At 40.6% G+C, this 25,901-nt stretch overlaps 1 protein-coding gene across 7 annotated transcripts in view; it reads left to right on the forward strand.

The window, feature by feature from the left end:
- triob (trio Rho guanine nucleotide exchange factor b) overlaps positions 1–25,901 on the forward strand; it is a 108,925-nt gene that overhangs the window by 26,234 nt on the left and 56,790 nt on the right. For 4 of the 7 annotated variants that reach the window (XM_013913380.1, XM_013913379.1, XM_005743129.1 and 1 more), the window contains 6 exons: positions 15,876–15,950; positions 17,592–17,706; positions 20,140–20,332; positions 21,116–21,220; positions 21,401–21,841; positions 22,603–22,725. In XM_013913380.1, the coding sequence (XP_013768834.1) occupies positions 15,876–15,950; positions 17,592–17,706; positions 20,140–20,332; positions 21,116–21,220; positions 21,401–21,841; positions 22,603–22,725 (1,052 nt within the window). Of the gene's footprint in view, positions 1–3,580; positions 3,631–4,709; positions 4,748–15,875; positions 15,951–17,591; positions 17,707–19,704; positions 19,830–20,139; positions 20,333–21,115; positions 21,221–21,400; positions 21,842–22,602; positions 22,726–25,901 lie in introns of those variants that run through there. The other 3 variants (XM_013913376.1, XM_013913377.1, XM_013913378.1) reach the window with 3 other exon arrangements.

The raw sequence follows: 25,901 nt of genomic DNA on the forward strand, positions 1-25,901 counted from the left end.
GTTTTGCTGGATTTGTTGAGACACAAATTGCAGGACCGGATTCTCTGTTTATCATTCGGCGCTCTGTTAGAGGTTTTCATTACAGATACTGTTTACAGAAAGAAATTACCAGTTGGCGAGCTCTCAGCAGCACTTCATTTCACATTTTGTCTGTTGTTTTTTTACTTTCCAAAAGCAGCTACCAAGGGAAAGACTGGACAGTAAGCCACTACTGGATTCTTTTAAGCATTCCTTTATGTATTTTTTTAGCTTGTTTACTAAAAAATGTTTTGCCGAGAGTCACGTTCACAGCTTTATGTCAGCGAAGTGTGCCAGACGTCTCCGGTGCAGAGTCGAGCGTCATCACGGTGCTCGCGCTAATGACTAGCTTTTAAAGCTCATCACGTGTTAATTGTTAGTTTTGTCCCTGAGGTTTGTAGGAGTAATTAATCCTATTATCAGAGCTCAGCTGTCGCTCTGTTAGTGCTGCTGTCAGCCCAGGTCGTGAGTCGGCTGATCTGATAGTTCTTCTTTCTGTGCCGTTCCATACAAGAATGCACTTATTGCCTACTGTGTGTGTGCATTACGCGTGTCCAGTATTTTGTATTGAGATAAATCATCATCAGTTTACAAATTCTGAGCACATTTTAATGAACACACTTTTACTTTCCACAAACCCCCCCACTTTTCAGCGTGTTTTTAAAAACCTGGGATGTAAACACACCTGTCTCTTTAAATCAAGGGTCAGTGTCTGTTGTTGAAATGTGATATTGGATGTAAATAAAATAGATGTGACAGTCAGCACAAAAAAGATTTTTCATAGTTCGTGTTTGAAATCGATTTTTTTACATTTTCAAATGAAAATAATTGAATACAATTCAGTTGGCTACATACTGACATTAGAGGACAAAGTACTGATCCCATCATGCTAGTATCAATCAAATACCAACATGGATCTGCATGGATCACATGGTTTTATCAGATAAATATGTAGGTGGCGACCATGTGACGGCCCACTTTTGCTCTCCTACACTTTAGCAACCCACATTTGTACACTTGCACTATTAAAGTATTTTCAAGCATCAGATTTGGAAGAGCTTAGAAAAACAAGTGCCTTCCCCATCTCTCTCTTTCTCTCTCTCTCTCTTCCGCTCCTCACCTCTCTCTCCCACCGTCTGACATCATCGTTTCAAGTCCCATCTGCTTCAGGCCACAACTGTCTTGATGAATGAGGGACAGCTGACACGGTGTTGTCTCGAGCACTTTCTTTCTATCTTTCTCTTTCTCCTCCTCTTTCTCTTTTCTGCCCCCCTTTCTTCTGAGGCAGTTAGTGACACATCAGACCACAGCGGCGCTAGCGCTCTCCACTCGTCCCTCTCGCTCTCTCCCTCCTGCGCCCTGCTTGTCGAGTGTTATTTGGTCTGCTGTGTTTTATTGGCCTGTTTTTTGTTGTGCAGCGGGACAATCGGGTGGTTTGGTTAGAGGAAACTGATGAATGGCGCATCCAGAGCTGTACAAAGCGTCCTCCTCCCCGCTTCATTGATGTGTTGATGCGGCTCAGCTGGCTGCCCAGTGAGTTCGTACTGTGTACTGTTGTGGGTTTGCAAGCAGACAGATGCACATGGGCGCTCAGCACTGAAAAGGACATTCAATCTTCTTTATAGTCCCTCTCCCAGTGACTGCTTCTCTTGTGGTCTTTCTGTTCTCCTTTGCCCTCCCTCTCCCTCTCTCTGCTACAGTAGCTGTGTAGCATGTAACATGGAGTCTGCTTGGAGGTCACAGAGACGCAGTTTAAAGGCTACAGGAAGCTACCACAAATAGTTCTTTTGGTGAACACATTTCTATGAATGAAATTCTACTCTAAGTGACAACTTATTAACATAGATCACAATTAGCTTTGGATGGCTAGTCTTGGTATAGTATCCTAATATGGCAGACATGACTGATATATCAAGTATGCATCTTTTACAGCCCGACAGATAAACATCCGCTGATATTTTTTTTTGTCTTTCAAACACATGTATTTCCTAACGTTTGTAAAGTGTGCGTATTTATGAGCCCTTTTTAAGATTAAGACAGTTTAAAAATATTCTTGTTTTAATATCACAACAATTCACGGATTTCTCATTTATCCTCTGCTTGTGGTGTTCGTGGTCTCTTTTTGAGATGTGTTGCCAACAAAGACGTAGCAGAACGCCCTTGAAGGATGGTTGAAGGATGTTTCTCCCGTCTTTTCTTTACCTTTTACATTGTCATTTATCTGAGATTATAAATGTCAATACTGATAAATTGGGAAATAACTAATACTGGTTGATATATTGAGTCGCTATTAATTATTATTTTTTAATTTTTTATTATTTTTAAACATAACCAAAGTTGACCCAAAGTGCTTTCCCATTGTAGTGATCCACGTGGGCCAAGAATACACACAATATGTAGTCCAAACACAGAATAGGGTGCACACAGGACTAGGAGTGAAATTTCAAATATGAAAGCTGCATTAAAGTTAATACAACTATAGAATAAATAGATGAAATAAAAGATACAAATATATATCACTTCCTCTTAACAACCATTAATTATTCCAGTAGGGCCAAATAAGGATAGTTTGATTAAAGCACAAAGGAGTTCTGGACGGATTTACCTCCCTGTTTGACACACTGCTTGTCACAGTCGTTGCTTATCAAACGAGTGAGGGAACAAGAATGAACCAAGTTGTGAAGAAAAGGAAACTGACAGGATAAAAACAAAAGGGCAAAGAGAGCTAATTAACTAAAGTGATACAGTGAAAAAATTACATTCAAAATGTTAATACAGACACAAAATGCGTGTGCAGCAATTAAATTCATAACTGCTGCTTTTCTGTATTCCCTCTGCTTGAAACGCATGAAATGTGATCCATAAGAAATACAAAAACTGCAGTTGGAAACAATCTGAATGACAGACCTTATCTAATAACCGTCTTCAAATAATTTACTTTTTGTATTCAGTTATCTGTTAAAGTGTAACAACACAATTAATATTGACCTAATATACTGACATATACACATTTAATTGTAATTAGCATATTTATAGAAAGGTGACGCAGTCCATGTCTAGAAGGTAATGTTATTGGCTGTTAGGTTGTTGTATATCTACAGCTTGAAAGGCCTGACCTATTACACACACTCATCTGTCAGCATGTCACTGACTCCCTCACCGAGAGGTGACAATCCCTCTCAGTTATTTATTCCAACAGGATCAGTCACATATATGTGACCTGGCCTTCTTGCTTTCACATGCAGCAGGGACAGACCTCTCTTTCAGCTCACAGAGACAAGACGCTGCCAGCTTTCACGCTCTAAGATAATACTTGAAGATCTAAACCAAAACAAAGCACAGTTAACCCTCAGGTTCTGTGCGCTTAGATAACTATTTAATTCAAAACCCCAGAGAACACATTCAGCACCTCAGAGGGTATAAATTCCTCACAAGTTAGAGGAAACCGAAAGGATCGCTGCCTTTCGAAGCTCCTATGAGACTCCGGGTTGTTATCTGTGACTCTGGATATGGCTAGTCTGACCGTGTTATTCCGGTTGCACTACATGGGCTTTCTCAGGGACAGGAAAGGTCGGCTGACAGCGGAACCGCATCAGGCAGCTAACAGAGTCGGTAGGTGCACCCAGAAAGTGCTGCTGAAAGAATACTAAAGATGTGAATGTTAGTATTCACATTTCTTGTCTTTTTTATGGCTTTTGTGTCAAAAATGTCTGCACATGCTAAATTTCAGTGTCATGCTTTATGTCTAGATAAAGTCTCTGCTGCGGCTTGAATGCTGATGCACGCTAAGCACACTTTTGGTTGCTGGATCATGTGTTTCTGAGCCTCTTATTTTTCAGTCTTATCTAAACTTTCTTTACAATTTGTAAAAAAATAGAAAATGCAACAGTTTGGATGGATATCAATACAATTCATCCCGATAGAATAGGAAAACAGCAAGCTAATAACTTTATGCATCAATGTTGCTTCAGTTATTTTGAGGTTTATTAACATGACGCAAGGGCTAAAATATAAAAGCTTTTCACACAAATGAACAAACTGATTATTAGTATGTGTGCATGCTTCATCAATCAATTTTAAAGACTAACTGCATCAGGTGAAGAAGATCCAAGTCCCAGCAGACACACTGTATGTAAATACAATTTAAGAGATGACAAGAAGGACATTATTTACATTAAGGGCCCTGAGGTGGCCACTGCTAAAGCTCATAGCAACAGATTCTGAGTATTAGTCAGAGAGCAGATTACAACCAATCATTATTAAAGCCTATTTCACTCACAAATCCACCAGCTACAACTGTTTGGCTGGCTTAACCCTAGCCAGGCACACAGGGTGGGGAGAAACTATTAAATGCAAAGCAGCACTTGTTACTAAATCTTGTTTTGGGGAGGGGTTAGTGACATGTGGGGAGACATAGTGAAGAAAAGCCAGTTGGTGAAGGCAAAAAGGAGCTGGCAGTGTCTTTGGCTTTCTGCAGCTCAGTGGGTGGCGGGGCGTTGACCAATATATGGCACGGCTGTTGTTTAGTTGCCTCCTCACCATGCCACAGTGGTATAATCAGAAAGCTAGAATGGGTAGGGGCGATAGCCACTGTAAATTTTGATAGGATGTTGTGTAGGACGATATAGATAGGAATGGTTTGCTGCTGGATTTAGTTTACCCATGGCAGTGCTGGATAACCACAGCTGGCAGTACGCCCAGGCTGGAAAAACCCTGATCAGGCTATCAGGTAGAGTATTGTTTATTATAAATGTATTTTGTTATGCTTATCCAAAATCCTGTGATGAGACAGGGTGTGTGGTTAAAAAATAATAATGTCCACGAAGAGATATTTACCAAAATTCATTCCGATCTCTAGAGATGTATTTATTTTCCCTCCTTATTTAATGTTCGTGATCAGGAGCCTCATTAGGCCTCACAATGCTTTGTCAGTTGTGATGTTTGTGTCCCATGATTAGTGCAGAATGGCTTTAATGCAATACAGCTGTATCAAAGCAGTTCCCAAGAGAAATAAATAATAGGAATGCATAGCAAACCAGTTCAAAAAATGCACACTAAATGATACTATTGTGAAGATTTTAATTTAGATTTTTTTTTAAAACTTTTTTTTAACTGAGGTTATGTTTTTAAGCCTGTGGTTTTATTGAGCTGTGTTGCTCTTTAGGTCGCAGGAGCCAAGATGTAGGGGTTTGTGTTTTGATGTTTATGGCAGTCGGAGGGACAAGAGAGTCTATGTGTACATTGTCGGATGCTTGAAAAGGTTATCATTTTCCTGTTAGGTAGGTAGCAAGAGTGATTGAGACTAAGAACTGTAAGTTGTATTACCATATAAATAGGAAGAAAATGAAAATACTATCTTATATCTGTTTATTGGGTGTTAAGGGTGCATTATGAAAATCAAGACCATACCTAAATAGTCAGTCTGCACAGCCACAGTGGGTCAGTGCCATGTGTTGAAACAGATTGACCAGTACAGCTGGTCTTGATGGAAAGATTCACATATTGTGCATAACTTTGGGATGGTTTTAGTTCCTTAATATATTCCTCTAATGCCACTAGAAGAAATGACAGCTACCCATCTTTTTGTAGTAAAAACCATCTTTTTTTTTCTTCCTCCATACTAGTTTAATCACAAGACTGAGTACCTGTAGGGGTAATGAATGCAGGTGTCTGAGTAGATGACTTCTGAAGCGATTAGGAGAAGTGGTGCGATTTGTCACGATGGGTACACAGCAGAGTGAGATCCAAACAGAGCCTGCTGAGGGAGGATATATGAAGCCGCTGGCATAGTTTAATTTAAAATACATACACTAAGGCAACGCTCGGATCAATCTTTGCACCTGAGACTGAGTGAGCTTTTGTTTTGTATGGTAAAGCGCACTGACCTAGTCTTTTGGCCCGATGATCAACAGTACTGTTGATCATCGGGCATGAGTATGTGTGCACTATGATGTTCTGATGAATGTTATTGAGGGAAATTAAATGCTGCAGCACTTTAGATGTCTCATTTATATATTCTGTTATGGCTCTCCTGCCCTATAAAAGCTGGATAGATGCAAAATGCTGAGCGCTTCCAATCGAAAGGCCTTCCTCTGTTGCTGACATCGCCTGGATCAAAAACCTGATGCTGTCGTCCTGCATCATTTATTTCAGCAGCAACTTTGCCCACACCCCAAGATTTAAGACTAAACTAAGTAATGCCAAACAGAAACAAACCGAAACAGTGGGTTACTAGTAGTGAGGCAGAGGGGAATGCCAAGTATGTCAGAAGCAAATACAGTCAAACTGCAGAGGGAGGTGAGAATGGAGACAGACAGAGTGAAAGGACGTCACACAAGAGATGAAAAGTGCAAAGAACAAAGCGAGGAGGAGACATAAACACTGAGGTTGTTATTCAGACTCAGTGAGCTGTGAACAGAACAGAGAAACAGCTGTAGCATCTTAATAAGAACACATAAAGGACTTATAATCTCTCAAGGTGTATTCTAACCGGATCGCGAATGAAACAGCTGCACATACAAACAGACAGCCGCGCACGTTGTCTCATGACCGCAGGCTCACTCCCAAGTTCTGCAGACCTCGTATATATATCGCTGCAAAGTGCTACACTTGCAAGATAATTCCAGGAGTGTGCATGCAAGTGTTTTGCGTAGCGATGCACTATTATGAGGGCACAGATGTGACCACAGTAGTTCATTATCCAGCATTGAAACTTTGATTGTACCCTTCGTCGGCCTCCCTCACAAACAGCTCAGTGAAACAGCCTTCACATGCACAATCACTGGCTTGCATAAGACTGCTGACCATTGTTTATCTTTGCACTGCCCCTCAACTGCTCACACACTCTGCTAAATAAGAGTTATAATTAGGGGTCGAGTTGTATTTGTTGTATTGTTTGACTTGGACATGATTTTACAGAGCTGTTAGTCCCGCGGTTTGTTCTGGACGATGACTCGTTCATTCAGCGGGGCTTTTAATCTTTAACATATATTTAGTTTCAGTCTGTCATCTCTTAGGTTTTCCTGTGATAATCCCCATAATAACTTATTTACGAAAGTGACATTGTGTTGAAAGGTTGCATTTAAGTTTTCATTCAGCTTGTTTTAAACATTGTGCTGTTTGTAGTAATGTGCCGAGCAGCATTTAAAAGATTTATGAGGAAAAAAAAAAAGAAGAATCCATGATAGCAGTGTTTTATCTGAAGGAGCGACATTGCAGATTTGAGATTTAAGCACAGTGTGAGAGCCACAGTCCCCGGTATTAGTTTTTTGTATTCTACCTTTCCAGTTTGTTATGATTTATTCATGGCCTCTTTCTGTTGGGTTTAGGGGTTATATCCCGGTCGAGGGGTTGCGGTTGGAGCAAAGTGTTATTTTTGCTGTAAGCCACACTGTAACAACAATATGAGAAACCCGATGAAAGTTGAGCTCGCCACAGTCCCCAGGCCCCCTGCCAGCTCCCGATGAAGGTCGCAGAATTAGAGTGGAGTGGGGCAGGGGCTGCTAGAAGTGGCTTTGTATGTGAGGAAGACATGTGAATGAAAGCGGCAAAAATAAATAAATGCAGGTGATTTACAGCTGAAGAGCCTAGAAAGAGAATCAGAGGGAGAGGAGCAGAACAAGAGAGAGCGCGATGAGAGAGTTTACTGTTTTTTATCTTATCACCCTGTTGCACAGAAGCAACACTCACTTCCTAGTCCTGGTTGTCACACCAGGGACATGATGACTGCCCTGCTTGTCATAGAGACCAGGCCAAACATTCATACATGAAGGGAAAGGTAGCTTGATCTCCACTACACACTAGGGGGATGAGCAGAAATAGAGCGCGACACGACAACTTCATATGGCAGACACATGACAAATCTAGGTGATGTGTGAATGGATGTGCTAACTGAGCTTAAAGATGCTTTTCTAAGCCTCTTGTAAAAGATTGCAAAAATACCTGCAATAGTTCAGTATTGAATTGTATAAGCTGCGTGTTGAAGATTTTGTTGTTGTTGTTATTGTGGAGTTATTGTGCTTTTTTAATTTTCTGCCTTACTTTTGCACTAGTGGTGCAATGGTGGATGCTCATGTTAAACACTATACATTATCTCTACTCTTAGATCTGTATGATGTCATAGATATATCTTTATTTCCGACTTACAGCTCTGTCTGTAAGCCCAGCAGAACCACTCACTGGCATTTCAGACTGAGAGGCAGCCAGTTAGAAGAAAGCTTGTTTAAAGTGACAGGACCTGGAGCAGCGTTTGTCAGACAGCGGATGAACTGATGGTTTGTGCTAGCGTCCAGTATAGGCTAAGCAAGAGCTATTTTGAACCGTGAATCATGCAAAGCAACTCTGATTCAAAAAGAGAAATTTGGAGCTTATTGAGCTTAAAACAAATGGCATAACTAGTGTCACAATTACACAATTAGCTCAAAGTAAGCCAGAATACTGGCTGGAACAGTTTTGGCTAAATACATCAAAAATACTGCAAAAACCTCCAAAACATGATTGTATGCATTCAGAGAGAGAAGGTTCCAGAAGGATGCTGATGTATAGCTTGCCTGCCAGGTCTCACTTACACTGTTTCACTGTGCTGGACCTCTTGGACATGTTTATGCTGTCAGTGCATGTTACAACATTTTTAATGACATTATCTAACAAATACTATGGCTTGCTGTGTGGTACATCCCTTCCAAGATGAATGTGTTTCGGTAGTGGTGACCAATGGTCTGTTGAAGTTTGCTAGTGTTTTATTGATATTAATCTCCACTGACTAGCAAATACATGTTTGTGCAACATTTATGGATACAGCTTGCTAACCAGGGTTGCTAGTGTTAACTAATAGTGTAACAGCTCGCCCTCTCTCCCAAACTTTCTTAAAGAGCTAATATAATGGCATACAAAATCCTAAGGTTAAGGTTTCCAAGACTAGTGGGTGGCATCACAGTGACTCCTTCCATCCTTTATGTACAGTTTATGGAGTGTCTGTGGCCTGTGCCCTGCTTTTTGCCAAAGTTCTCTTTACTTTTATCCAAAAAGCTTATAAATTGGCACATCCGTCCCTCTGAGGGAGCACTATTCTGAGAGGCTCACAAAGGATGTCAGTCACACTGCTGCACCGTGAAGCACCAGCCAGAACAGCACCAGCACACATCCGTACACATACAGAACCTTTAAAGCTACAAGTGTGCCTTTCTGTATATGTAACAATGACAGGGTTAGATATATGTCAGGCAGTTTCCAAAGCTTCTGGACTGTCCAACAAGCTGTTCTGACAGGGTATATTGGCCCCATAAATGAATCCGCTCCCACACTTCCTCAGTGTCTGCGCTGTTCCCTAAAAGCTGCATATATACTGAGCCAAACCATGCTGAGCAGTGCAACAAATGACTCCCAGTTCTCTCTTTTAGCACTAACACATAGTGAGGGTCACATACTGGGCTCTGACCCAGAACTGAAGTATGGAAGAAGCATATGAACTGCACTGCAGTTCATGTTGCTCTTGCATTATAAATCTTCATACGTAGTCACCACTTAATTTTAAAGAGTCTTTCATTCTTACAGCTGTAATTTGTTAGATTTGTCCGGTAAAATATTGTTGTATGAAAAAATGCTGGGTGCACATTTTTAGTATGAAATTCATTTCATAGCAAGTGCTGCTCTAAATCTCTGAATCTCACCACAGTTATCCTCGCTGGCAGCTGGAATGCACGTTATCAAATTTTTGCTGGGATGGTCACGATATCAGCCAGTGGAATTGTACTGTAGCATTTCTGCAGCATTATGCTGCATGCCTGATCTGTTCCACTGCACTACATTTAGCCTGGCTTGTAATTGGTCTGAGTTTGAGGTTACGAGGTTATGAGCCAGAGGATTGGCATCATGTGGCATGGCAGGCTGCACAGATGCACCGTGTTCAGTCTAGCCTGTGGTCTGACGGATTGGAATCAAAGGGATTGGCCCTGTGCATCGAGGCTGTGATTTCCAACTTTCTGTGGAAAGACGACGCACATATGCTCATTTTGGATTATGAGATGTTGTTACAGCGCTTGTAGGTGAAGCAATTGCTTGCAATTATCTCTGCATGTGTTGCAATTTTGGTTGGGGGTTCGTAGAATTTCTACATTACTGTCTAAACTTACTGCATTCATTCCCCCATTACATCTCAATAAAGCCTTCTAAAAACTAGCCTGTAACCCAGATTGGAAACGATGTAGGATGTTCTCAGTCTGTGCTGTGAAGAATTAGTACAACACTGAAGACAATCTGTTCTCCAGTAGTGTATTCAGATTAGTATGTGAGTCTTTCCAGCCCGGAGTTAGGAGGGCAAAGGGAAAAGGATTGGCATGCTTCTGCTACATGACTACGCGAATTGATGGATTTAGGGCAGAATCCTTTTGGAGTTAGAAAGACAAAAAAAAGGGCTGAACAGAGTGAATCTGTGTCATCACCTCTTGCTCCGACTCTGCTTTCTAAATTCATGCAGAGCAACAGTAACAGATTGAAAACACAATGTTCTTTGTGGAATTTTGGAATCACAGAAACATTATAGTTTCGAAACCATGCATGAAGCTCTTTACTCCCACGTACAGGCTCAGTTAAGATCTCACGTGAAGTTAAATGCAAGCTGCAATTTTCTGTCTTAAGCTCAACTAAACTCTAAGGGTTGACTGACCCTCGGGCAACATGAAAACACAAGTTTTGCCAAGTTGCTGCCACTACTAAACATACAGCAGTTTGCATTATTATACAAATGAGCAAACTGTACGAGATCATCTTTGCTTTTTGCTTGTTATTGATTGCAAGAAAGAGAGAAAAATCATTCACCTCTGACCTTTTCTTCTATTCAATTCAATTATTTTTACTTTTATTCCACTAGCTGGGCCCACGTCCTCATTGTAGGTTTGACAGCGTTTTAGTAGGTAAAGGTGAATGCTTGGACATGAATTGAGCTGCGGTTTGGGGAAGGCCTCGAAGGGGACTGGCGACAGCTCCTGGGCCTGACAGATCCCCACGTACTAAATAGGAGTGAAGAAGTTAAAGAATTGAGAACAAGGAGGGAGGGAGGGTGGGGCACGTAAACAAGAATGAACAGTTTCCAGAACTGGGGGGAACCTATATAGATGAAGGAGAAGGAGGCGTGGTCCCGCTTCTGAAATTCCGATACATAATATCCAATTATATAGCGCAAAAGCATTGTAAGGTAAAGACCCTCCAATATTACAGGGAAACCACAAAAAACAGAGAACAGCCAATCAGTAAGCACTTGGCGAAAGTGGAAAGGAAGAACTCCCTTTTAATGGAAAGAAACCTCCAGCAGAACCAGGCTCAGGGCAGGATAGCCATTTGCGATGACTTGTTGGAATCGTGAATATTACATGGTTTTGAACCACACTGAATATCCATTAAATTAAAAAAATTAAATAAAGTAAAACAATATCAGAGTATAGTGCACGACCTAAATATGTAGTGGAAATGCAAATTGCTACAAAGCGCACGCCTCGCAACCCAGAGAATTGTCTTATTTCACGCATTATGTGTTATTTGCACCTTTGATGGATGTCTGCACAATGTCTCCATAAACAAACGCGCAAAGAGACAGAGAGTGTTTAAGTGCATATGTCGCTGCCCACATTTCTGCCTGTAATGAATGAGAAACTGTTATGCATTGCATATGTCTAGATGATCTGTCATGTCTGTCATCCTCTGTTTCGCATTCATCACCTGGCATATCCTGATACTTTCTAGATTTGAGGAGAGATATGTTGCTAAGGCCCCTTGTCTTTATTTCCTCTTTAAATTGTTGTAATATGTTATAATAATAAAAAGCTTACTATAAAGGGCATATTTTGTGGACAAGCATTATTCATATTACAGGGTGCTGAATGCACGCCACCAGTAAAATGGATTGTACTCATTATGAGACCGCTATGAACAAAGAATCTGTGATTGAAAAGCTTTATTTCATGCTCAGCAGACTTGTAAATGAAGGGTCGCATGTAGTGAAAGGAGGAGGTTGTTGTGTGTGTGCTTCTTTTGTTTTAATACAGTGCTATGCAAAAGCCTCGAGCCACCCCCCATTTCTTTATATTTCGCTAGGAAAATTGGAAATGTGTACAAATGGGTGCAGGAAGTTATTGAAAAATGTGTAAACATAACTTGAAATACAGTACTTAAGGGAAAAACGGCATTTGCACAATTGTAACAAGCTTGAAAGTCAATATTTGGTGTGACCACCTTTATTCTTCAACACAGCTTTAAGTAATTTCTTTCTTCATCTTTCTTAGTCTTCAGGAATAGTTCTCCAGGCTTCTTGGTTTCCATTCAAAGATGAGCCCACGTTGGGCTCTTGGGAGGCTATGTTGTGTTTTTGACCAACAAGATATGCCTTTTAATATTTTAGCAATTGTTGTGTTACAAAATGAAGTCATTTCACCAATGAGATTTTTTCCTCATAGTATTGCATGGTGGATCGAAGTTTGATGGTACTTTTCTGAGTTCATAATTCCATTCCATCAATTCCACCATGACATGATGATGTAGACATTCACTGTTGTACCTCACTGCTGATCTCCTGTGCACATACCAATGACCATTTGAACCAAAAAATTCATCTTGGATTCATTACTGTCACTGATTTTCAATCAAATGTAATTTGACAGCCTCCCTTCCAATGATGAACTTCGGTCAACAGTAGAAAGATCAACTGATGGGCCAGCTGCATTTTACAGTTCGTGTGTCAGGTCAAGGATTTATTCCTGTTTCATAAGGACATGACTTGCAGATGCTGTTCATTTGCTGAAATGTTTTTTCTTAGGCCTGGCACACCTTTTGTCCAACACTTGTCCAGTTTCCTCAGATTGTTTTAAAGCCATACTGCACACATGCTGAGATATAAGTTTTGGCTAACAGCGGTTTAAGACTCAACTTGTTGGTTGAAAAAATGCTTGGACTGTGTTTTCTTTGACGTTTTTCATAGATTCTTTTGAAGAAATGGAAACAAATGATGTGTTTTTGCAACACAATTTAAAACTGTTTCTTTCCTAAGTTTTCTGTTATGTGTAGACACAACACTGGTTAATCCCTTGATTTAGTTACCTTTTTTATGCTTGAATGATTCACAGTTCAGTGTTAAGTGGTTTGATCAGGTATAAGGACTGGATTGAGAATGAGTGAAAATGTCCAAAGAAAAACTTGAAACACCCCCAGAAAGCCTGAAGAACTACACAACAGTGTGTGTGTGTGGCAAGAGGCGGTGATGGGATGTCATGAATCACAGTGTGTAGGGTAGTACTTACTGTTTACTAAAATTAGGAGAGGATCTGATGTCATAAGTAATAGGCCATCATACTGTGAAACTTTCTCTTTACTGCCAGCTGCTCTCGTTTTTTTTTTTCAAGCAATGCAGCATTTATGTTAAATTCACCACCGAATTTTGAAAAATCAGTATTTAGGTATTAAAATATACAACTGCAGATCTGTTTAGCTTAGCACAGTTCTCAACATAAAGCTTAAGTGCATATATGCCCAGCTTTCTGCTGACCTGGTCTGATCTGTGGTGTTTGAGAAAGGTGCGTAGCTTGAGTTTTAGCGGGGAAAGCAGGAGTGTAACAGAGGTCAGTGCTGGCTGCGTGCCAGAGTCAGTATCTTACATAAACTACCACTGAGAGGAATGTGTCTGGGGCACACTTCACAGGAAAGGCACACATGTGCTAACACAAAAACCTGCTAGAGGTGTATTGTTTCTTTTTGCCTTTGCTCTGTATAGTGCTGATTTTCAGTGAACGCAGTCCCAGCAACAAAGCACTATTCTAAAGACACACAATGAAGTCTCTCTGTTAACTCTTTCCATGATTATTACTATGTTTTTTTTTTTAATCTGCAAGTCAAGAGAAGACACACAGGTGTAGGAGGACATGAAGCATGGAGGCTTAAAATATGTGGGTTTCCCTATCCTCTTACCAATGGAAAGACAATAAAAAGCCATTGTTGCTACATCAGTCCCATTTTCTGTCAGCTGGTTGTTACATTATCCTTGAATCAGTCCAGTCGCTTCCTACAGAGAGGTGACGTGATACCGCTCAGGCCTGACTTCAAACCGTGGCTGAAATCAATATTACAGGAGCTGTTTAAACCTGCAGGAGCTATTTAGTTGTTTTCTCTTTGCTTTTCTGCAGTCCTGTGTGTGTGCTGTCACAGCTGGTCGTTCTGTCCTCATATTCTTCTCTATGCTTTCACAAATCCGACTTGGCTTCTCTATTCCTGTGATGTCATACTGCACATTTAAAAGATAGCCTGTTTCTTGTGTCTTCATATCTTCAGCTTATAACTCACTAACAACTTAGGAGACGCACTCACAGGTTTAATGGCACTCGTGTTGAAATATATCTACATTACAGCATGTCACTCAGTGTCTGAATTGTGCCATCAAGCCATCACTTTTTTTAGAGTAATATTAAGTCACTACCTCCTGCTGGAGATATTGGCTTGTACTTGTCACAACTGACTTTTATTGAAGGGAATTTGGCATGATTCAGCACTCAGTAGACTGGCCTCTCTGATTAGTTGGTTTCTGTTGGTAGTCAGTGTGATAAAGTGCTTATATTAGAAATGCCAAAGCAGCAACGTGTTTGTGCAAAGTTGTTACTACGTATTTCTTTTTTTGACCCCTAGGCTCTGTTTATCAGAACTTAGCCCCCCAAACGGCGTCTTATTGAAGCGTTTTATGCAAAGCAGGACTGTTATTTTTCAGCGCCATCCTGGATGTGATAGTCTGTGCCCTCAGTTCTAATAGCATTATCACGCCTTGAGTCAGTTGTAGTTCAGGTGATAGAGGTGATTTATGTGGTGGCGGGACTTAAGATAACGAACCGCATCGGTTACATTTCTTATGTGTTTGTGTGAGAGAGATGACTAAGAGCTACGTGAGGAATATCTGATGACATCACTAGCAAACTGAAAGTGCAGACAGAGCCCCCTCCCTACCCGCCAGCTCCTTACTCATATATTCACCAGCCTGAAATGTCAATATCATCATGGCTGATGTATATTTTCTTTTACTAACTATGGCATGATAGCGTTCAGCTATGCATTATTGCCCTTTTCAGTCCTCATAATGAAATTTCCTGAAGAATAAATATGCTTATCAGTTATCACCAAATACCAAAATACTGCCTTCAGTAAACGTGCTGTTTTCATGACGTCATGGCTTCAAAATGATTTGATGTGAAGGAGAAAGAGAGACTGAGGGTGTGTGTGTGTGTGTATATGTGTGTGTGTGTGTGTGTGTGTACATAAATGCTCCATCTTCCTGGTATTAACCATGTGCCATCTGTTGAGGAGGCGAGGCAAAGGGGATGACATTTCAGCAACATAGTGTAACACACTGACTATTGTGGGAATTCCTGAGTAAACCTAAGTAGGCTGAACATTCAGTGCTAAAGCAATGGACTATTTCAAAAATAATGCAAATGTAATAGCTTGCAAGATACAAGAAGCAGATAGTTAAAACAGAGATTTTCTTGGCAACTAGTTAGATCTGCAGCCAGTCTTAACTTCCTCAGAATTGCTACTAGTAACAACATCAACCTTAACTCTAACCAGTTCCATAGAGCCACCTCTGCTGTGTCTGTGGTCATTGATATGAACAAAGTTACAAAAAGCATTATAATGTACATTTATGTTGTTTTTGCGTGCTGTGCTATAAAGTGGGTTACCTTATTTAAGTGTTTCGTCTTTTTTGGTGTGCTGCAGGGTCATGTATTCTCTACGTGGGTGTAAAGGTTGAATGAACTTGGTCTAATTGCTGTCTCTGCGTTAAATATTTTGATTTTAAATATTCTATTCTGCTTATTTTTTCTGTGTTTCAGGGTTTCATCGTAATGAGGATATGAAGGCCATTGATGTGCTTCCAATCCTCAAGGAGAAGGTTGCCTTTCTCTCAGGTCAGTGTCATTTTATGTGCTGTAATTGTAAATATCTGTTTCAACTTTAAGCTCACTGAAACTTCCATCCATCCTTTTTCAGTGAAGAAGTCAGTCTAGTTACTTCTGACATTCAGCAAAATTGTGCTCTTATTTTAAGGAGCCATTGTATCACTATATTGCTGTAGAGTCCTTACAGTGCTCTATGTTTGGTGTCAGTCCCAGTATTTTAGTGTTTGCAAGGCAGGCTGGAGTAAAGCCACTTTAGCATTTAGACAAACCTGAGAATATGCTTTGCTCTAATTCTACTGTCTTAGACTGTCAGACATTTAGAAAATCCCTTTGTTTCTATCAAATAATGTATTCTGTGAAACCTGTTAAACATTTTTTGCTCATCCGGCCGAAAGACCAGTGAGCTTAGTCCATCGTGAGTTTTCTGCCCAACCGAGAATTGATACTTCCCCCTGAGTATTGGTCGTTGTTTAGTGAATCTCGCCGATTCTTGCAGCCAGATGACCTAAATTATCGCATTTATTGTCTAGTTTAATATCTTAATCTGTTTCCTCGGTATCTCTCATTTTCTTCCAAATCATGTTATTTTTCTGATTTATATTTCTGTGGTACCTTTCTCATTAATCTGTATTAATTAACATAAACCATTATCCACAATATTAAATATAATTTCCTCATCAGAGTTTTATAGGAGTACACTTTTCTAATCACATGGATACTTTTTGATGTCTCATTTTTTGTCACCTGCTTCTTCTCTCGCTTGTGTAGGCTAGGTCACTTATCCAAATAGCTACTGTGATGACACCAAACTCATAGTTTATCTAGATTAACCAATCTTGAAAGCTTCAAAAAATGTTGCATATGATCACTGACGCCTCATCATTTTCACTTGGCTTAAGCTAACTATACAGATGCTGCCTATGTTGCTACTAGCAACTTGCTAGCCTACTAGCTAGTCATGAGTTCGGTTAGACACTTTCCCTATTCACATTTCTAATCTATTTATTTAGTGAAACATGCACAACTGAAACTCTAGGAACCAAAACTTGAGCAGTATTTTCTGTAGTACTTTAAACCAACTATGTAGTGTGCTTATCTGCAGCAGGAGTCTCTATCTTTTTGACTGTATTATAAACCATTAGGGGCTAATTGTCTAATTTTGTGGCAGGTGTTCAATTTGCTAGCTTAATAGGTTGATAACATGGGCACATTTTTGGCTTTAAAGGTGAGAGGTCAGTGACATCAAGTGTGAAATTTTCACATGGAAATGGAGACTGGTCTTGGGTATAGTTGTTGGCTCCCCTGTTGCATTTGGTATGTGTAGCTAATTTATTAGCATTCACTTATTTCTCTGAACTGTGAATTTGACACAGCATGGTTTTGATCTGACTTTTACATCATTTGTGTTAACTGTATTGGCATAGTTGTGAGTAATTTAAGAAGTTTTTTTTCTGTCAGATTAGTAGTTGGTGTGGTTTGTTATAGCTCTGTGACTGGAACTCCATTACCACTCTTGTAACTGTGATTTGACCTGTCTTTCTATCTGAACCAGCTATCTCTACTCACTAGTTATCTCTGACAATTGTAAAAAAAAAAACATCTTCATAATTTAAATAGGTTTTCTTTGTGTCATTGTATTTCTATGCGAAGGTGGCAGAGACAGACGTGGAGGTCCGATTCTCACCTTTCCAGCGCGGAGCAACCATGACAGAATACGACCCGAAGACCTGCGCAGGCTCATAGCATACTTGGCCACAATCCCAAGGTAAAGATAGTGGAACACACACCCAACTATGGACGTGCGTAGACGCTCAAATATAACCTCTGCTATAGCTTGCTATTGATGTTTCCCATGTGACATCGAGAGTTGTTTGCAATAACTGGACATGATACAACTGACAACTGCTTGATGAAAATGTGTGTTCCCCAACTGGTTTGCAGTGGTTTCTGGAGGCTGTTACTGGGTAAAATTAGTTTTAAAGAAGATGCTGCTCCAGAAACCTTTTGGTGATTGCTTTGGTTTTTAGCAGGTTGCCTGTAGTTGCCTGTAGGTGAGCAGTAGTACTTTTCACAGTTTTGCTACAGCTTAGAGAGTAGCCAGCCAATCTTTGTAGACAAGTCCATCAGCTCCATTCAGTCTACCACCATGGCAATACGCTAACAACCAATGTAGTCACAAGGACATTTTGGGGGAATGCACTTTTCTCCCAGCCAAAAGGTAGCTGCCAGGGGGTCGCTGACTGGCTTAAGTAAAGCTCTCAGCGACTTCCATCAACCTGCACTTACAACTCGCTCAGGAAATACTCATCTTTCCTTCATGACCATTGATTGCCAGATGGTTGTGCGCTCTAGGCCTGTATGACTGGGACCTTATTCACTTGATCCTACATTGTCACCATGATTGTCCCACATCCAAAATGTCAAACAAGTTAACATCAGATGGTTAGCGGTCATGTATCCACAAAGCCTGAAGACAGACAAAGTATACTCATTGTTTGGTTTGTGTTTGACTTTCCCACCTTTCTTAATTTAAAGAAAAAAAAACTGGGCTGTTTTTATTTTGGATTCTCTGTAAAGTGTCTAAGGGTGTATTTCCAATTGTTGACCCCCCACCTCACCTCTCATTCCTGCATTTGATGTGTTGTCATGCTAGACTAGAGTCTGCTGCAAACTCAAAACGTGTTGCCACAGGAAGCATTTCCAAAGTTGCTCCCTGTAGTTGTGTGCAGGCTGATCTTCAAATCTAGAAGCACTTTTAATACGTAGCTCCGGGCGTTTACCTGTTCGGAGTCAGTTGTCATTAGCTTAGAGGGAAGTTTGCACTTTTCTTCTCTGCTGCGTCTGATCTCCCCTGTGCTATGCTTACTAGTGCTTTGCAGGTTGACTGCTTTAAAGTCTTTTTCACGGTGGAGTTTGGAGATTTGTCTTGAGGCAAGAAGTGGTCCAGATCAGTTACTGAAAAAAAAGATGGAGTGCAGATTCACTGATCTTTTAGTTCATCTGTGGGATGTCAGAGGCTGAATGAGGCATTTTCAGTTCCTGCATAAATTTCAGTAGCAGCAGCAGAATCAAGTTTAACTGTTGGGTTCACAGCTTTACTTTGTTTACTCCCTATAGATTATGTGCGTAGTTATCATCCCACAGAATATATTCTCAGATCAAATGCCTTAAAACCCAAAAAGAGGGTGAATGAAGTCTAAATTATGCACGCAAGGAGTTTATGTTTTATGTCAAAGTGCCTGTTATTTTAAGTTTGGAGAGCAGTCTGTGTTGGATAAAAAGTTTATGTTAAAATCATTATCTGAAGGCAGATCATTTTGCCAATCTGATCTATTTATTAAAATTGTTGCAATAATTTTTTCTAAAGTATTTTTTAGGGCTGAGAGGTAAAAAAAACAAGTATCTACCTCTAACTAAAGCCGGAGAAGCCGATACAGCTGGTGTGCAAAGACTTACAGGCTTCCAAACGGCTCAGCTCTTTAGAAAGAGGTAAGACTGGAGAGGATAAAAGATTAGTCAGAGGTGGCCAGTCATCCAGTCGGAAGGCCGAGGAGTGTCATAAGTCAGGAGGAGGCCAGCTTCTTTTCCTCAGCTTAATTTCTCTTCCTCCTGTCTAAATATTTCTGCTGCCTTACCCCCTTTTTTTTCTTTACCCTCCTTCCAGTCTCAGTATCTCTCTTTCTCACTCGCTCTCCTCTCTACCGGCTCTGCTCTGTTTTTTTTTTTCTCTATCCATTTGGCTGCCGATCTGTTTTCATAGAGTGTGGTCAGAGTGAGATAGAGCAGGAGGCCCTGCGTCTATTTCTGTGTCCTAGCTACACATTCAGATTAAAGCCTTTAATACTGAGAAACAACCTTTTATGGAAGTGTACGGCAGCAGGACTCCTGGTAAGTGGCGGTGGAAACTTCAACGCTTGAATGTTTTAACTGTTTTCTTTCCTCTCCAGATGCTGTGGAGATTGGATACTTCAGTTACAGCAGTTCCTTTAGAAAAGGGCTGTGTAATGTTATGTTACGACTCGAGGCAGTGACGTCAAATTTTGTCCTTTCGTTGCCAGCAAGTTTTTTTTTCTCTAACCTGGCTTTAATGGTTCTATGTTAGCATTATAAATGTTAAACGTACTGCATCTTTTTCTTTGTGAATTAGCCCTTTATCCTGGGATATGACCTCTTTTATTTATTTCCTTTTTTTCTGCAGTGAGGAGGTGGCCAGACATGGCTTCACAGTCATTGTGGACATGCGTGGTTCTAAGTGGGACAGCATCAAACCTCTGCTAAAGATCCTTCAGGAATCGTTCCCTTCTTGTATTCACGTTGCTCTTATCATCAAGCCAGACAACTTCTGGCAGAAGCAGAGGACCAACTTTGGCAGCTCCAAGTTTGAATTTGAGGTAGGCGATGCTCGAACGCGCTTTAAATAGTTCAACATAAAAAGGTAATCATTTTAACCCCTCCACCTTGTTTTTTTTGTAATTTTTGGTTTTTGCTTTGATTTTCTTCTCTTTTCAATAATGATTAATGCATTTTGTTTTGTTGTCTCGTCATGTCAGTGTACCGTATGCTCAGATGATGCAAATTGTTGTAAACTGTTAGTTAGTTTTGCATACCCACTGGCCTTTTTTACCAGCTCTAATTGGACTGTGCTTTGTGTCAGTGGCACGATTCTGTCCCGTGTGGGCATGTTGAGGTGGTATATTTAGTTCTGACCCAGTTACTATGGAAACGGGATATATAGGACATGGCAAAGAGTTTATTCCTAACTTTAGTGCATTTGGCTTTGGACAAGCAACTTGTTGTATTTTTGTTTTTGTTTTTTCTTTTTGTGTATGACGTCAAACGTACTATTTTTGGGTGCACATCAAGTACCGTAGAGTTTTACTTATCAGGCAGATCACAGTGATAGAAGCATTCGTATGAGAGATAACTAAGTCTTTCCTGTCACCTCACCACACCCATTCTAACAGTGGGTGTACAGTGCTTACTGATTGCACATTATCTTTAGAGTCAAGTTTTTACAGTAAGAAATATTTTAGAAACTTAACAGTTGACTAGTCTGGAATATGGTGGTGATTATATTAGTGTAAACTGTGCTTATTTTTCCTCTTTCGCCCTTTCATCTATTTGTAATTCTTTTTTATTTTCTTGTGTGTCCCAAATCTGCCTTCCCGCACCAGACGGTGATGGTCTCCTTAGAGGGTTTAACCAAGATTGTGGACCCTTCCCAGCTGACAGCCGACTTCGAGGGCAGCCTAGAATACAACCATGATGAATGGATTGAGGTTTTGATTCTCTTCTTTTGTTTACATCTGTTCCTTCATAAGATGGTTTTTAATTTAAATCTTTTGTGCGCTTACTTAAGAAAACATCAGTCAAAGACCAGTCTTATTGCAGATCTTTTTAAAAATTCAATTCCGTATCCTCATTGGGGAAAAGAGGTTGACTTTTAACTTTCCTTTCAGGTGCGGCTCTCTTATGAGACGTTTGCCAGTGATGCAGCGCGGGCTTTATCACGCCTTGAAGAACTCCAGGAAACCTTGTCCCAGCGTGATCTCCCACGGGATCTGGAAGGGGCTCGGCGGTTAATGGAAGAACATGCTGCACTGAAGAAAAGGGCCACCAAAGCATCGGTAGAGGAGCTCGACGCACAGGGACGGAGGCTGCTCCAAAGGCTACAGTCACAGACTGCAGGGGTTGGGAGTGTTGGAGCTAGCGGAGATTCTAACGACCACCATCACGGGTTTCACGTGCACGCGGACGCGCACAATCTGGTGGCTAAAGTGACGGGTGTGTTGGATAAGCTGCACGGGATGCGGCAGAATCTGCAGCAGTTGTGGCACATGAGGAAACTGAAGCTGGACCAGTGTTTCCAACTGCGGCTGTTTGAACAAGATGCTGAGAAGGTCAGAGAACTAATCATTCTAATCACAAATGAACTAATCACAAAGTTAATTGTGTTGTCAGTTCTGCAGTATGCCTGATGTTAAATATGCCACTACAGCGGTTTAACTTTTTGGACATGCAGTCATTCCTGACTAATCTTTTGCATGAGCATACTTACCAATTCTATTCAGGCATAAAAGAATATAACATGATCATCATCATTACCATGTAAGCCAGATAATTGAGGCTCAATATGGTTGCAAAGGTTTAATAAAGCTGACTGATGGCAGGTGTTGAATATTAATTTTCTTTTCCTTCTAAATGAATGGAGGACATAATACGTCATCTTTACACTTACAGTGGAAATTGCTTATATTCTTTAAATATATATTTAGATTTCTGGTTGCCCTGGTTACAAGCTTTTAAATGCCCTTTGGAAATATATAATTGAGTTTTTCATATTCTAAGTAATGTGTGAGTGTGTGCTAATGGAAACTGTAGTCCTATACACTTTTCAGGGTTTTTGGCAAGTACCTTTATTTAACAGACATTTGTCATATTCTTACCTCAATAGAGGGTGAACAACAGCGGTCTTTTAGTTTTTTAGCTTTCCTATCAGAGGAGCTTGGAGATGACCTTTGCCTTCTTCAGCGGTTGTGGTTAATTAGCAATCAACAAGGCCTCTCACTCCTGCTGCTATGAGTTACCACAAGATGGGCAGCTTTTCATTTGATGTGCTTTTTGTAAAGCTAACTGTGTTTTCTCCACCTACTCTCTGTAGATGTTTGATTGGATAATGCACAACAAGGGGCTTTTCCTGACCAGTTACACAGAGATCGGAGGGAACCACCAGCATGCTGTGGAGTTGCAGACGCAGCACAACCACTTCGCTATGAACTGCATGGTAAGACCCTATCGTTAGCTGTCACGCACATACAAATGCACAGAAACAGGTAATGCAATCGTAAACTGCCGTCATTCCTCTCATCCACACTAAATGCTTTTTTTCCCCACCCTTCATCCCAAACTACCCTCTCCCTATATGGGGAAACTGATGTCTTCTGTCTTGCCATGCTCTTTTTCTCATATACCTCTCCTTTTACTCTGCTTCAACTCTGCCCCAGTTTGTCATGTCTTGTCATGGTGCTGTTCCCATAATTGACCCGCATTGCCTTTGTGCCCCTCCCACTGCTGTGTGCTGCCCTTTGCTGCTCTGCTCCACCCTCCTCCCTGCGACATCATAGCTCACTCTAGTCCTTAGAGCTCTGCTGTTGGCTAATACATTTAGCTGAGGATATAGTATTGTGTCACTGCACCCACCACACTATGCACTCTGCCCTAACTTTGTTTTCCTTTGTCACAGTTTGACTGGTAAGCTTTGCAAGGTTTCTGTTTCATCCTTTTTGTCAATCCTTTGCAGTGCACTTTCTTCTTACATCCCTCATAACTTTTAATGGTGTGTTATTCCTGCTTGTCATATATCATCAAGCAAGTAAACCAAACTTGTTTCAGGCTTCGTGGGATGCATTTAAATTAGTAGATTTGTTTTAGACTAAAAACAGCTTCAAAACAATCTGAGAAACAATAAGGATGTAGCCCACTACCTCTGATTTGAACAGCAAACTAGCCTGCCATTTTTCCATGCTACTTTCTAAAAGTAATTATTTTTAGTGCAAAAGTGAAACCAATGGAGAGCAGGGCAACTGGCCTAAATCTTCTTATAGAGTCACTGGTGTTACAGATCATTTGCAACATTCAGCCCAGAGAGGGCGGTTTCAGTGACCTCCCACAGCCGGATGTTTCAACTGTACTGGCTGAGGTGAGCCAAAAAGCAACTGAGACAGCTGAGAAGACAGATAGACCTACACTGTATACTCAGGCCCATATTGACAGGGTAGACCAGGGGTAGGCAACGCCAGGCCTCGAGTGCCGGTGTCCTGCAGGTTTTAGATCTCACCCTGGGTCAACACACCTGAATCAAATGATTAGTTCATTACCAGCCCCCTGGAGAACTTCAAGACATGTTGAGGAGGTAATTTAGCCATTTGAGTCAGCTGTGTTGGATCAAGGACACATCTAAAACCTGCAGGACACCGGCACTCGAGGCCTGGAGTTGCCTACTCCTGGGGTAGACAAACACATACAAACATGCATACAGATGGTTTAACAGTGAAAGACCACCGCCCCCTCCACCTATTCTTCCACAGGAAGCGGTGTTTCCCCTTCCTGTTGCCTGCAGAGCACAATGGAAATACACAGTGTCAGTAGGTGCGTTTATACTGCCTGTTCTCCTGTTTGTGTGTCCGCGTTCTCCGACTGTGTCAACATTGTAGCAAGAGTAAAACCAAGGTGAAACAACGCAATTACTCGTTTGCCAGTTTCCAGCGACTAAACAAAAAAAAACAACCCACCAGCATGTGTTTACTGTATTGTGTCAGGCAGTCATCAGTGATGGGAGTGTCATGTGTAAGTGAAGGTTTGGACCAAATGCTGATGGTGACTCTTTGTTGTTATGTGAGAGATAATGTGTCACGTTGCAAAATACAACCCCTAGGGTTATGATACTGTTACTCCCCCTATGGGAGGTACTTAAAAATTCACTTTAGGAGTCAAGGAGCTTTTTTTAAACACTTTTAATAGAGCCGTCATTTTACACATGTGGCATATGATGCCTTTTTTCCCAACTACTACAGGTTTTAAAACTCTAATATCACAAAATGAATTCAGAGAGTTCAGATTGTTTGGCTTGTTTTGATAACTAACACAGTTTTGCTGAAGATTTTAACAGTTTGATGATGCGACACATTCAGATGTTTGATGTAGATGCCAAAGAAGCAAGTCAACAGTAATGATCTCAAAGAAGCAATTGTTGCTAACCATCAATCGTTAGGACATTTCCAAACTTATTCTGTAATTCTACAATTTTCACAATTGGGAAAAAAATCAAGACAGTTGAAAGTTTTGCAAGGAGTGGACATCCCAACAAATTAAGCTAAAGGTCATAGAAATGCTAAGAAAAAATAAAAATCCAACTACAAGAATCCACGGGCCTCAGGTGACGGAGGGGATGGTGGGATTGTGTTGAAGCCACAGGACTTGGGTATCTTGTAATGATTAAATTTAATAAGCATTGCTAGTAGATTTGTTCGAACTGTCATGCGTGGAGTCGAAATGTTTCTAGTCATATTTGTTGAGAAGGAAACACATGATGTATGTTATGCAGCAAATATAACAACTGTCCAAAAAATATTGCAATATAAGCCCGAAATCAGACTCTAGAAATGCCATGATCTGTACAAGCAATCGTTTTGTATATTTGCTGCGGTCTCAGAGAAAGGTACGTGCACACCTCCAAGAAAATGTGCTATTGCAGCCTTTACCATCCATGCTGACTTTGCGCAGATAGAAGTAGCACTCTGTCATGATATCCTGCATTAAAGATAAAAAAGCTGTTACGTTTGAGCATAATGTTTGATACCCATAACATTCATATACACACGCACACATAGAGATACAGGAAAAGAGCTTTCTTACATCAAGTACTTCATAATTAAGTACAAAGAATGTTCTTCCAGAGAGGCAGGCAGGGTAAGCGTCACTGGAAACATCATATGCTGCTGTGGAAACGTTTCTTAAATTATCTGTAAATACAGAAACAGGTTTTTTCAAAAAAGTACACTTTAAAATAAATATGTATTTATATATCTAAGAAACTGTTTGCTCAAGGATTTAGACTGGACATAATTTTGTGTTTTTTGCACTCTGTTGTGATGAAGTTGTGCTGAATTTCGAAGATGTTAATGCTGATTTTGTGTTTATTGACTACGTGCCTAGTTGATTCGTCAACTCATTGTTTTTTCCGCGTAGCTTGTTGTTTTCTTCAGTCAACTTCACCTGATGCCCAGCTAAAGTGGCACCTATTATGAAAGGAATGATACGTTTATGAGTTCATGTACAACTGAAGCTCACATACAGACGTAATTCTTTACAAAGGACAGCAATGCAAAGAAGATTTATTCCACGCTCATGGTCCTATGGACAGTTAAAGTAACATGACTAAGTGATAAATGAGTAATATAT

Source organism: Pundamilia nyererei, unplaced genomic scaffold, assembly GCF_000239375.1.
Source record: "Pundamilia nyererei isolate P.nyererei 1_Seehausen unplaced genomic scaffold, PunNye1.0 scaffold00128, whole genome shotgun sequence".
NCBI lineage: Eukaryota > Metazoa > Chordata > Actinopteri > Cichliformes > Cichlidae > Pundamilia > Pundamilia nyererei.